This window comes from Pongo abelii, chromosome 4 (assembly GCF_028885655.2).
Source record: "Pongo abelii isolate AG06213 chromosome 4, NHGRI_mPonAbe1-v2.0_pri, whole genome shotgun sequence".
In the NCBI taxonomy this organism is placed as follows: Eukaryota; Metazoa; Chordata; class Mammalia; order Primates; family Hominidae; genus Pongo; species Pongo abelii.
Window position 1 is genome coordinate 148,400,321 of NC_071989.2, and position 14,699 is coordinate 148,415,019.

A 14,699-nucleotide genomic window follows, 5' to 3' on the forward strand; every position below is an offset into this window, starting at 1 on the left:
GAGGTGCCATCTGAAAGGAATCTCTGTCAGTACTTGGCCAAGACAACTTAATGTATATGTTACTAAGAGACCAGTGAATGTTACTAGCCTTTTTGGAGAAAGGATTCCTTTTGAAAATGAGACCTGGAATTATGGAAGATGACTTCTGGAAAAAAAAAAAAAAAACTCCATGTTATGTCCAAAAGAATCCAACCTAAGGGAAACTCAGCCAGATTTACTGGATTTGGTTCCACCCTCATCCTATCCCAGGCTTATGCCTACCTCCCCATTAGGTCTGTCAGACCTAAGGTCTAAGGAAGGGTTGGGAATTTTATACCAAAAATTTCTGGAAATTTTCCTGATTCTTGACAATGGGGGCTGAAGAATGGATGTTACATTCAGAGAAGAGCAATTCTATCAGCGGGCCTAAGCAGAAAGGAAGGAAGCCAGGTGGGATGAGGTGGGAGAGGTGAAGCCTCAGGTAAGAGAGGGTCAGAAGTAAAACCCATACAAACAGACTGTGAAAAAGAAACCAACCAACAGTAAGCAGTCAGACAGGCTGTCTTTGGAAGTCCCAGAGTCCTTTAAAAGAAACTCTTCACTTACGGGCCTTGGATTCAGCCTGTAACAACCGGATCCTGTCATGGTCTGAGACTCCTTTCTTCCTTTTAAAAAAATTTTTATTTTCACTATTTTTCCCCTAAAATCAAATCAACCAATAACGATGCTAGAAAAGTTGCCCTGGATGCAGCCCTGCTGTTTTCTCTCATCCAGAGACAGGGATTCAGACATGACAGATCATCTGCTTAATCACTACCTGTTCAATCCTGACTGGTAAATAAACCCTCCTCTCTCAAGCCGTACAAAGTAACTCCAGAAAAGAGGCATCAATGGGGCAGTGCTTAAGAAATCTATTGCTGGTCTAAGCAAGTGCGGCAAGGTGCTGTATTGAGATCATACCTATGGCCAAAGGCACCACTGGAAGGGACTCAGACTCAAGGATGCTGAGTGCCAGAGCCTTCTGAAAGGTGGTGTCCAACAGTCCTTGGGAACTTGGAGCTGGAGGAGAAGCCCACACCCTACCCAATACTTCAGCCAAGCAGACATGGCAGAAAATGCCTCATTTCAAGGGAATGGTGTAAGAATGAACATGACAAAGGAGAAACATTAGGAGAAAGCACTGGGCTCCCACCACCCCCCTTTCAAAACAAAAACCAGTGATCAAAGGACCAGCACTGGTCTTCAGAAGCCCCCAAATTGTCTACCAGGCAAAAAGGTGCTACTCCTAATTCGTGGTGTCAGCTTACTACAAAAAAGGAACCCGGTCATACCTCTTACCTCTGAAGGTATTCGGCCTGAAGCAGGAACAGGCCAGATTAAGAGTGCAGCTGGACATTCCAGTGAGAGACCAGAATAAGGAATATCCAAAAAGCTCAGGTGGCAAGTGAAACTGGTCAATTTTGCAGAATGCCAACTAACCAAAACACAGAAAAAGAACACAAGCCAAAATATTGACATACATAAGGAAAACTACCTAGAGATAATTCTAAAACTCAATAAAAGAGGACAATTACTTGCAAGAAAATAAAGAAACTATGGACTATTGAGAGAAAAAAAAAACAGAACTGAAACATGACCGAGAAGCAAAATTCCGCCCTCATCAAAATGTCTGAAGGTACTTTCCATGGTTGTCCCTTAGCCTGGGCTGTCATTTGATGAATCTTGAAATGTGTCTAGGAAAAAAGTGGGCAGTAGAGAAAGCAAATGCTCCCACTGCTCCCTTTTTACTTGGCAATACCAGCAGTCAAATATTAACTTCACCATATTTTAAATTACTGCCCCTAAAGATCTTACCACCAGGTAAACGAGATAAGATACTGGCCCATCAAAAGATAATTAGCAATGTGTGGCATTAAATGATAAGTGTTATATAAATAATATAAGCCACAAATACTAAGACTTTAAGAATAAGAAAAAATAAAGACTACTTCTTGAGGTCAGGGATTCATGGCCAGCCAAGGACCTGAGGGGTTATAATAAACAACAAATATTTAAAGGAAGAACCCCCAAATACATTACTTTCTGTGTTTTCATTTTCTATAAAACGAAGATAGTGATAGCACTTAATATAATTGTTATGGGTATTAAATGAGATCCTGCATGTAAAATAATTAGCAGTCTTTGTCCTACAAACACTTAAAGAGTAAAGTTTTCACATATCAATTTCACATATCAATTAATTGTTTAATCATCAGGTTTAACATATCAATTAATTATTTAAAATAAAAATAAAATCACACAAACTCAAAAAATGTCACCTGTTACATGATCACATCTCTATTCCTCTGACCTTGGGAAGCCACCAGATATATTACAACTCACTACAGAAACAAGAAAAGGATGAATGATTCAGTGTGAACCCACTCCCAACCCTGGAAACCCCCAAATCAAAGCAGGATGAGTCAGGGACCCTATCTGAAAATAAGGAAGCTTTCAGCCATTTTCCAGGGACTTTCAGCAACTTCTCCTGACAACAGTAAAAACGTACGATAAGACCTACCGAAGTCAAAGAGCAATCCTGGCAGGACTCCAGAACTTGGTTCACCCCACCAGTATGATGGGAGTTTCAAAGAGACACTGTGGAGTATGGGTCTTAGTCCTCCCATTTGTGAAACAGAGAAAAACAGTATCTATCTTCAGTCTTCTCGAAAAATTGACCAGCACGTACCCATGAGCACATCAAGATCTGTAGGCTACTTGGGATCTCCACAGAATGAGCATTCATATCCTGGGACTCACATGGGTGTCTCCACAATGAGACCACACACATAACCCATTCTCTTCTCACCACCACCTCCACCAGATCCAGCCCAATAACTCTCAAGTTGAAACAAATGGGAATATCTGGGTGAAAAACATAGTTGTTCATAAAACTGTTTCCTCTTGCCTGCCCCTGGTCTGCTTCTGAAACTTAATATTTTCATTCACCTAGTCTTCGTGCTCACATTGGTTAATAATTAACATTTTTCAAGCAAGTGATATGTTAATTATTTTACATGCATTATTACATTTAATACTCATAGCAATTCTATTAAGTGCTATCACTATCTTCATTTTACAGGAAACTAAGACAGAGGAGGTAACTTGCCCAATATCACCCTGCTGGAAAATGCAAAAGACGGTTTCCTTTTTTTTTTTTTTTGAGATGGAGTCTCGCTCTGTCACCCAGGCTGCAGTGCAGTGGCGTGATCTTGGCTCACTGCAACCTCTGCCTCCCAAGTTCAAGTGATTCTCCTGCCTCAGCCTCCCAGTAGCTGGGACTACAGGCCCGTGGCACCACGCCCAGCTAATTTTTTGTATTTTTAATACAGATGGGATTTCACCATGTTAGCCAGGATGGTCTCGATCTCCTGACCTCATGATCCACCTGCCTTGGCCTGCCAAAGTGCTGGGATTACAGGCGTGAGCCACTGCGCCCGGCTGCAAAAGATGGTTTCTAAACCCAGGTCCATCTGACTGCAGAGCTCAAGCTCTTAGTCATTACACTGTTTTGGGTCGACTTTTTTTTTTTTTTCTGAAGGAAGGGCAGCTATGAAAAACTTTTAGCTAAAATCATACTTAATCATGAAAGTCTGAATGTTTTCCTGCATGAATAGAAAAAGAAGTCTGCTCTTACCACTTCTATTCAACATTGCACTTTGGCAGTCCTAGCCAGTGTAATAAGGCAAGAAAAAGCAACAAATGAGAAACAGATTAGAAAGGAAAAAATAAATGTCTTTTTTTCATTGACAACACAAATATGTACATAGAAAATCCTGATTAATATACAAAAAGAAAGTTAATAGAACAAATAAGTGAATGTATTCAGGTCACAACATACAAAGTCAACATATGAAACAAAACAAAACAATGATATTTCTACATACTACAATGAGTAACTGAAAAATGAAATTAAATGAATAATACCATTTATAATAACATGAATAGAAGACCATAGCAAAAAAAAACCAAGAAACTTCCAGCTAAATTTAATGAAATACATGCAAGACTCATTCACTGAACTACAAAATGTTACTGAGTTACTTTTAACCTAAGCCTTCAAATATTACTTACATAATTAAGAATAATTAATCAGTCTAGCATTCAAGACTGATTAAAATATCACCCTAGGCTGGATGCAGTGGCTCACACCTGTAATCCCAGGACTTTGGGAGGTCAAAGTGGGAAGATCACTTGAGCTCAGGAGTTCAAGACCAGCCTGAGCAACATGACGAAACCCCATCTCTGCAAAGAAAGAAAGACAATATCACCCTAATCTGCCTCTCCAGGCTCCTCATTTTCATTCCCCTTTCATTTTGTTTTTTGTTTTTTATTATTCCACAAACATCCCCCCTCTACTACTGAGAATGCTGCTCTTGCTGCATGAAATAATCAATCGATTCATCTCTATCCCCAAACTACTCTCACCTCAACTATCTCTGATTATTGGAAACCCTTCTCAAACTACTTCTCCAAGAAACTTTCTTTAATCTTCTAACCAGATATTATCTTTCTTTGCTTTTTGACTCTTCTCCTCCTCCCAAAAGCACTATGTTGGCATATCTTATAGTGTTTATCATATTCTAAGTTAAATTACTGTTATATGATTGTAAGCTCATCGATGATGGCGACTGTATCTGATGCAGCTCCTCTAAAGTAACTTGTTCTTTACACAGAATATATATTTAAATATTTGTTGAAACAAACATTTAAAAGATTGAATTAAAAGAAAGTTCTTTTTGTAATAAAACTTTTGGGGTACCAAATTGCACCACTGTCACAATAGAATTCACGATGTCCTGACTTTTGCATGGGCTGGACCAGATGCTTAGCCATTTTGTGACCTTCCTCTCATTCAATTCTGAGGAATGTCAATTCAGCTTGGCTTCTGTTAGTTGGATCAATATCAAGATCAAGACCAAGTAAAACATCCCAGCATAAAGGACAAAGACAGATCCTCAGTCTTTATATAACGGATCAGGGAAAGAAGGTGTAAGGGAGCCAGTGTCCTCAGCACAGGGCAGGAAACTGTGAATGATAAACAGAACCACTGGGGATTCTGTTTCTGGGGAGAGAAAAAAAAAGTAATCTGATCATCGCATCTTGGAGGTCTGCGTTGCTTGCCAGAATACAGAAACTTTCTACAGTACCTGTGCCTCTGCTGCTCTAGAAACATCTGCAAGGGTAAATGAAATGTTAACCACCAGTCCTGCCCCACACTCAGGAGGCTAGCAGCACAATCAGGTCCTGAACAGAGGCATCAGCACAATCATGTCCTGGACAGAGGCATAGAGCAGAGCTGACAGGCTCTGGAAGTGTCAGGCCTCTGTCCCAGAGAAGGTCCCTGGAGAGGCCATTTGGATCTTACTGCATATATAAAGTGGGAAGGGAATGTTACTGTAGAATGGAGCTCATGTGCCACACTCTCCCAACTAGCCAGAGAAGGAAGGCTCCTTAACTTAACTTCATTTCATAATTATCAAAAACATTATAGCTGATTAGCAGCAATTAATCACACTCCATAAGTGCAAATTTGTCTTTTGACCCCAGACTGGCAAAAGCTTCCTAGCTCTTTGCCTGGGTACAGAATGTCCTTTCATGTCATCCTAATACCTTTTAATCATCCTCTATGTGTGGTTCAGTTCTTACAACCTGACATGGAGCTCTAGCTCAGCAAGATTCATCTGCGTGTATTACTGTTTTTAAAGAAGTCTACTTTAATTAAATATAAAAGTCATTGTTCAAACTTGTCATAATTTAGCACTTCTACCGATTAATTCATCTACTTTCCCTAGTTTCCTAAAGAGTTCCCTGTATCATCTCTTGAAATTCATAAACTGGACTTATTTCTATGTACAAATTCCAAAAAGTAAGTGGGAGGAGAGGGTTAATTTGCTAGAAACAAGTAAGACAGAAATCCCCACACCATATACACCCATCCATCCAAACACAAAATTTGGGGGGAAATTTCTTTTACTTTTAGTGCAAATTATACTAACAGCACTTCAGATCTTGCAAAGAAAGATCTAAGAACAAGTTGTTGAAAACTGCACTGGGGAAACTTCAATGATACTGATATCACCATTCCTTTCCCAAATTTTCAAAATTGCCAAATACCACTAAGCAAACAGCGCTTAGAGGGTTAAGACTTCTACTATTCTGATATTTGCATATTTACTTTTTTCCTATGTATCCAAATGGCAATTCCCTGATCCTCTGAAATGTTAACACTATGTTCAAATCAGTTACTTTAAACGTACTTTGGAACAGTATTCAGGTAGCTAAATTCCCTGGGATTGTACCAGCTATGCATGAATATGGTAAAAATCAAACTCTTCATTGACAACTGGGGTCTCTGGCTTCTGAATGAAAATCAAAGCAATCATGCACTGTGGAGTTTTCTCTTTTTATCTGTGAAATCATGTGATCTCCCACATGGACACTACTGTGAGATCACCAAGCGTGTGAAACAATAAGAATTGCTGTATGGGTTGAGATGCAGCCCTAAATCTCAGTGATAAACCTTTGGATCTCTCCTTTGAGCATCCAATTAAGACTTATAAAATTTATTGTCATGGAAAACTTAACGGCAAAGTATCTGAAGAATAAGTTGGTATTTTCATTCCTGAGTCCAGAATTATATTTGTGAGGTAAGGTATTGAGGAGAAAAGAGGATCCTTTAATAGATACTTGAGATAGAGGACTCAGAGATCACTGGAACTAGGTAGATAAGATCTTGGGCCAGGTTAAGAAAATATGTATTACCTGGGAAGAATTTACCACAAAATTGGCTTAATGGCAAAATTAACGTTCTCCGTCTGTTGAAAGAAAATATAAGACTACTCTGGGCCGGGCGCGGTGGCTCACGCCTGTAATCCAAGCACTTTGGGAGGCCAAGGTGGGTGGATCACGAGGTCAGGAGTTCGAGGCCAGCCAGGCCAAGATGGTGAAAACCCATCTCTACTAAAAATACAAAATTAATCCGGCACTTTGGGGGGTGCCTGTAATCCTAGCTACTCAGGAGGCTGAGGCAGGAGAATCGCTTGAACCAGGGAGACGGAGGTTGCAGTGAGCTGAGAATGTGCCACTGCACTCTAGCCTGCGCAACAGAGCAAGACTCCATCTCAGAAAAAAAAAAAAAAGACTACTTTGAAAAATACTGTGTTTTTAGAGAAACACACACTTCAAGAATAAATTATTCTTGAATATTTTACCACAGAGCCTTAAAGCTGGGTAGCTGAGAACAGGGATTAAGAAGGAAACTTTTCATCATATATTTTTATGTATTTTCTGAATTTTGAGCCATATGAATGTGCTACAGCTCCAAAAATATAAATATAATTTTATAAAGAAAAAACTAATTGATATTAGGAAATAAAATTAAAATGCCCTAGATAAAACAGGATGGTAAAGGAGAAGCACACTTGCTTTGATTAGGGGCCGAGAGGAAGTTAGTCACCTAGATTGTTAATATACCACCATCCCTAGCTCTCAAACTGTTTGTCAATTCAAACCGACGGTTGTTTTATTTTTGTTTAAATTTGGGGGTGGGCAAGTAGTAATCTACCTTCCAAAAGAAAAAAAATAAGAGGGTCTTTTCCAGCAAGATCTTTATTCTCCACTGCTCAAATCCCATTAACACTAATCAGCACAATGATTAAGCACATTGTGGTTAAGTACTCTAGTTGATAATGATTCTTTTGGAAGAAAGGTTCCCATAGCGACAGGTAAAGGCTATCATCAAACTCAGCTTTTCAGCACAGCACTTGATGTCACAGGTCAGAGAGTTAAGATTGTTTTAGTATTAATCTGGAGGCTTTCTTTAACTTCACTTGACTTTATCCATTCAAATGACACTGATGGAGAGTCCTTCTATAAACCAGGCAAAGTACGAAACACAGCGGGGCAGGAGAGCTAGGAGAAAGAAGACCTCAAAGATAAGCTATTGTTCCTACCCCAAGAATGCAGTCTGCTGAGGAAAGCAGCCACTACAAGAAATAATGACATTAGGGTGGTAATTCAATCCTTAAATCTACAACCATGCCTTGTCCTCATCACTAGGACTGGTCAGTTTCTAATCTAGTTTCACTTTCCCATCTTCAAGCTGCAGCACAGCTGGGTTTCCAGCTGGCTGGGGAAGAAAAGATTCTTTAAATAAACAGCATTTAAAAAATATGTAGTCACTTTTGCTATACTGAATTTTGTGAACCACCTTTCTCTAATATGTGAATCTGGGTGCCACATTAATTTAAAGCTATCCTAAAGAATGTAAAAATCCTTAGGAATACACCTTTCCTTGTTTAACAACAAAGTACACTATACACTGGAAAACTGCTAATCAGGAAATCCCAAAGAAAGAAATGATCTTTATTTTTTATGCTATTTACTGCATCTATTCAATAAGGAAACTGCTTAAAAACATGAATATAAGAAAACAACAAGATAGGGTGTAATTATACCAAAATATATGCAACCATCATTTAAAATGCAGGACTATTTGCAGAACATGATGTTTTTATAACATTGTACAGAGTTGCTAATCCCTGCAAGGCCTTTCTAACTCTTTTTCCTCGCCTTTCCACAGAAGGCACAGAAAACGCCTCCCTCCATACAAGCAATCTTCTAAGAAATGCAAAGATTTCACTCAACTGTATCACCAGATGTACTCTTTCTGGATAAATGATACACATTAGATATGTAAAAATATCACTCTGGCAGGTCTTGCTCTTCCAGAAAGACCCCTGTCTACCTTTCCCCACCTTAGATCACAGACTTCAAGTCAACATTTCATGGTGGAAACGAGCCATTTATGAGAACTGATAAGAAGAGGTCCAGTGCGACCTCCCGCATTGATGCTCCTGAGGCCAATTTTTAAACACAATATTATCCCTCCATATTTTGCCCCCCTCCAAAAAAAAAAAACCCACGGGCTTTCTAGATGACTTCCCAGAGAACCATGCCTCTCAGAACCTACACACACTCAGACCTGAAACTAGCTAAACAAAGCAACAATGCAACCTCGGTTGCTCAATGTAACGGCCATGACGACAGTTTCCAAGTGCCAGTTTCCCTATTTTGCAATGGGCAAATCTGCTCCAAGGAGAAAATGTTCCCAGTGACCCTGTGGCCCAGAGGGCTTTCTTTAGAATAGAAAACAGAAAATAAATTTGTTAGTTATTTCCTGCTAAGCACAAGGACAGTGTTGTGGTTAGTTAGGATGATTTTGTTTCCTTATTTAATATACCATTACCAGTACATGTCTTCTTTAACCACATAGTAGAAAATAAGAAAATGCAGTTTATCCTCTTCTGTTATATTATCACCAATTCCACAGGTCTCACAAATATGTCCTTTAATTTCTAATCCCCTTATATAAGGTTCCCCAAAATGGTACCTATTTATATACTTCCCTTTGAATATCAATTCAAAGCAATTTTTTTGCATTATAAAATGCTTACTGCCATACACATTCCTGATCCTTGATAATTTGTGATATGTGAGGACCCGTCCTTTACCAGTGATTGCAGTTCTAAATGTATCTTTTTAAGAACTATACTACACATGCTATTTTGATAATATGAGATGATCATAACCTAGAAACAGACCATATTTCTGACCCTCAAATTTTTCATGATTTCTGCATTCAACTGTTAAGCTATTAAATACCCACTAGAACAAACAATGTGTAATTGATAAAGTGTATTGTGTTGGGGGAAGGAGAAAGTAGGAGGGAGACAAGGGAGCAGAGAAGCCAGTTACTCTATGGGGTTATCTGACAAAGACCATCAAGTCCTCAGCGGCCCAGACTAGGGATTATGTGGAGATGTACACTGTGCAAATGCAGGAGCAACTCACCAACAACCAAACAGAAGCTGTCCTTGGACAAGGTTCAATACATATTTTTACTATCTATTTTCCACTGTACAATACTGTTTCACAGCTCCCCAAGGGATCTCAGATAAAATACTTAATAGAATAAAAAATTAGAAATTCTTAGCTGGTCTCTACTTGTCTTCATAAAACATTTCAGAACATAAAACCAATAATAAAAAGCAGTCAACAATATTCCTAAGGATAATGTCAGAGTGATAAACTGCTGTTATCCCCCAAAGTTTTCCCCTCCTTATTAAGACATTGCCAAGATTCTTCTCATTAAAGTGATCACAGTTTAACATAGTTAGTGCTTAGATATACTCCCATAACTAAACTCCTAAAATTTGCCTCCTGAAGGGGGTGGGGGAGAAAAGCTTCCAAAAATCACAGGTATTGATCTAGAAAGATGAAGGCAGCAAAACTTACTATAAGCTGTTACACATATTTTGCTACTCAAACAAAGCCTGTCTACACTACCCAGAATCAGTTGGTAAACTGGTAAACATAACAACTTCTATGAGAGTACAGGACGTCTATCATAATTCAGCGATTACACAGTCCAGCAAGTCATACCGCATGCCAACAAATTCAGCTTTAGCTGGGACGAAACGAAACCCCAATTTGAATAAGCACGAGACAGGCTTACACCAAATACTCCAGTGTGGGACAATTTGATTTGAAATATCTTACTAAGAAGTAAGTACTGGATTCAGGGACAAGAAGAGAAAGCTCTTAGACTGACATTTCTTTGACTTTTGACATGGGAGACTTCCATTCCCAGCTGCAGAGATCTACAGATTTCAGTGTTTTGTTTCTAATCACCTGCATTCCTGTGCAGCATCCAACATCATAAAGATGAGAGATGCAGTCAAATACATCCGGCGAGTAAGACCTTAGAGCTGAACTTAAAGCATTCAGCAGAAGTTACTCTCTTTCATCATCGTCACAATCAACAGACCTTGTAATTCCCCCAGAAACAGCTAAAAAAAAAAAAAAAAAAAAAAAGGTGTCTGCTTGCTAGTCTTAAGAGAAGGATGTGCTACCTGCTTAGCAAAGACAGGCAATCACGATGGAGAAAAAAACTGGAGCCACATGGAGGACGGAAAACAGTAGCAGAAAAAGTCCAACTCTGCCTGCGCCAGCGGTGTGGATGAGCAGAGCAACGAGCCCAGGAGAGGAAGGAGGGGGCGGGGGCGACCATTCCCTAGGAGAACTTGTAAGCGGAGGCCTTCACAGCCTGGGAGTCTGCCCAGCTGCTCCTGCAGACCCTGCCAGCCTGGGCACGGCAGGCCCGCGGGAGCAGGGCGGGCAAGGCCTCCGAGGGTCACTCCTGACTCACTGAGCCTCAGGCCAGCACCGCCAGGACCTCTCCGTTTTTCCTTCCGCTACTGGGCTATGATGGCAGCTTTCCAGCCCCACATGCCATACATCAGCCGCAGATCCCCGCTGGCACAGGCCAGCGCCTCCCTCCGCCCCCCACCCCTGGCACACTTTGAGCCTGATCCTTCTTCTCTCCAACCCCAACCCCCTCACCCACCCATGCCAGGCGCCCTGCCCAGGGGCGGCCCCACCCCCCAGCGCGCGGACGCTGCCAGGCCCGGGCACCTGCAGCACCTTCCCGCCCCACCCCCATTCACCACCACCTCGCCCCTCCCCCCTTTCTCCAGCAAAGGGAGGGGGCGACTCACCGCAGTCAGTGCACAGGATCTTGCCCACCTCTTTCTTGAGATTTTTGCCGTTGGTATCGAGAGGGGCAAAGGCCGTCTTAAAGACTAAGGGCTGTTCCGTGGGCTCCAGGAAAAAGATGTAGCGCTGGTTCCTTTCGAGCGGCGCACAGGAGCCCACGCTGATCACCTGCTCGCGCTGCAGCCCCCCGCTCCGGAGCGGCCACTTGTCCAGCACCTTTACCAACGCCACCCGACCCGAGGCGGGCGGCTCTCGGGTGCTGTTGGAGCTGGAGCCGCCAGCTGGGGCCAGCCCCTGTACCTTGCCCTCCACCACCACGGGTGCCTTGTACGCCTGGTCCTGCACTGACTTGAGGCTGGGCGAGTAGCAGGCGAGCGACACACCGAAGAGCAGCATGGAGAAGCCGGGGGCCGGGTCGCGCCTCATGCCGCCGGCGGCTGCGGCTCGCGAACGGGCGGCGGCTCTCCGGGCTGCGGGGCTGCGGGGCTGCGGCTGTTTCTGCGGCCGCGGCTCTGGGGGCGCAGCGGGACGAGAGATGCTGCTGTTGTTGCTGCTGCTCCTGCTGCTGCTGCCGTTCTCGCTGCTGCTGCTGCTGCTGTTGCTGCTCCTCTCGCTGCTGCTGCTGCTGTCGCTGTAGCTGCTGCACCGACCCTTCTCCAGTGGCGGCGGCGGCAGCGCTGAGCAGCAAACCTGCCGCATCTGGCCAGGCCATTTGGGGGGCTCCGCCGCTCAGCCGCCGCCGCTTTGGGAGGGGAAACAGAGCCCGCTGGAAAACCGGAAACAGCGTAACGTTAGCGCCTCTTAGCCCTCCACCGGCAGCCCGGGGAGGTGGCCCAGCTAGGGCAGGGGGCAGGCGGCAAGCGGGCCGCGATGCGCAGCGCGGCGCAGCGCAGCGCTCCCACCCTGTGCGCCAGGACCTGGAGGAGGATGCGGAGGATGGGACGCCCGCCCACTTGCTCTCTCGCGCCCCCTCTGCCCCCGGACCGAGTGGGGAGCGCGGCTTCTGCAGGGGAAGCTTGGGACTGCACTGCTTTAGTGCCCGCCTTCAGCCCGCAGGGGCGCGGGAGGAATCGTGCCACCCTTTGCTCTCGGGATTTATCGGCATGACAGTGGGGGTGGTGCGAGAGGAGAAGGCGAAGAAGAGATAACGGGCTCCTGGCACCATCCTATGAACGTGGTAATGGGACGCAGGGCGTGCCCCCTGCCTTTGGCCAGCAGCTGTAGGAGCCAGAGAGGTTGCCATGGCCAGGGTGGCCGGCCAGCCTCTCGCCTCTTGGGCTGTCCTCTTTCCTAGGAGGACCCTGGAGCCCAGCCCCTAAATGATACCACGTGCTCGGTCCTGCCACCGCCTGGTGAACGCTGGATATTCGACTTGAGGTGGGGGAGGATCCCAGCCCCGTCATTTTGGAAAGAGTTGGGCTACAAGGTGTCTTGTCTTAGCATTGAGGACACCCAAGCAGAGGTGGTAGCTGAGAAAGGGCCCAGTCCTCAACACTCTGAGCTTTCTTCAGCAGCCACGTGGGGATCTGGCTGAGCACTGTACAACCTCATCTTTTAAAAATCTGATCTCTAAGAAAGGTGGGGGGCTTCTTGAGAGCCAACAGAGAGCCAGAGCCTGTCAGGGCCAGAGGCTGCTCCATAAAAAAAAGGTTTTTTTGTTTGTTTGTTTGTTTTCCAAGGCTGATGCTTGCAAGAGGCAGAAGAGTTTGCTGCACTGGAGCCGGCGTCTGATTTAAAACACACACACACACACACACACACACACACACACACACACACACACAGATCCATAATCCATTAGCCTATCATTGAGGGTCCACGGAATTTTCAACACCCAACTTTTAACCTTGAAGGATGTGGAGCTCAGGAATGCCAGTGAGCTCTTGGGGAATTTTATACCACACTGGGCTCCACAGGAAACTGGTCCAAGGATGAGTGACTTAGGCTAGGACTGCTATTCTGGAAAGGAAGTAGAGAAAGCTACACCTTTCCTCCTGGCTAAGAGATATCTTAAACTCAATACATCCAAAGCCAACATCATTATTTCTTCCACTTCACTCCAAATCCCCTATAATTATTAATGCCACTGTTTTGTTCTTTTAGACTATATCAATCCATTACAATAAGTCCCTTCATCTCATCTTTTATTCTTCCTCATCCAATTAATCACCAAGGCCTTTGGGTCTCTCTTTTAAAATAATCTCCAATTTATCTACTTCCACTCCAACTCTGCTGCAAATACCTTAAGTCCAAGCCCTCATCATCTCTCACCTGGACAACTTCTAAGCCTGCTAACTGGTCTCCACTCCTTTCACCGCATCACCTATCTCCAGTTCTACCAATGCCAGAGTGATCCTTCTAAAAATAAAATGTAAGTACAATTTGGCCATGCTACTGCTCTCAGAAGTAAAGTTCAAACTCCTCAGCAAGGCTCTTCATGGGCTCCCTTTGCCTAGCCAGCTTCATATCCTGAGAGCCAACCCCCTACTCTAGCAATCCTCAGCACTTCATGCTCTTTCTTGGTGTGCTTCTGCACATGATGTCTCTTGTGTCCAGAAAGCCTCACCTCCACCTTGACCACATGGAAAACTTATTTTCCCAAGGCCCAGCTCAGCATTATACCGCATCCCCCTTCCTACATATCCACCTCTACTCCCACCAACACATACATGATGGAATTAATCCCTTCCTCGTCTGTATTGCCATGAGCTTCACACATAGTATTATTGTTGGGATACTGGCCCATACCGTATTTCAAGCAGCCATTTAATGGGTCTGCATCTCCCATCAGGCCAGGCACGTTAATGTCAGGGACTATATATATCCTATTCGCCTTTGGATTCCTATTACCTCCAACACAATGCCTGGCATAAAATAAGGATTAGCAGATATCCAATAAAAGATGAAGAGAAGGAAGAAAATAACTGAAAATTGGCACTCTTAAAGGCATCAAGCCAACCTTGTTGGCTCCTTCAGTGTCCCCCATTTCATTTTCATAGATCACAGACCTCATAAATCACAAAACATCACCATAAGGAAGATAGCGACATCCACTCTTTCATTTTTCAATGAAAGAAAAAGTCCCAGAGGGGATAGGGGACTTACTCAACAGCTCACACAGC

The 14,699-nt window shown here is 43.5% G+C and overlaps 1 protein-coding gene across 2 annotated transcripts in view; it reads right to left on the reverse strand.

Moving 5' to 3' along the window:
* NRG2 (neuregulin 2) overlaps window positions 1-12,518 on the reverse strand; it is a 203,125-nt gene extending 190,607 nt beyond the window's left edge. Inside the window, exon 1 of one of the 2 annotated variants that reach the window (XM_024247543.3) lies at window positions 11,580-12,518. In XM_024247543.3, coding sequence (XP_024103311.1) covers window positions 11,580-12,276 — 697 coding nt within the window. In that variant the 5' untranslated portion in view covers window positions 12,277-12,518. The remainder of the gene's footprint in view (window positions 1-11,579) is intronic. The other variant, XM_024247542.3, reaches the window with a different exon arrangement.
* Window positions 12,519-14,699: the final 2,181 nt, after the last annotated feature.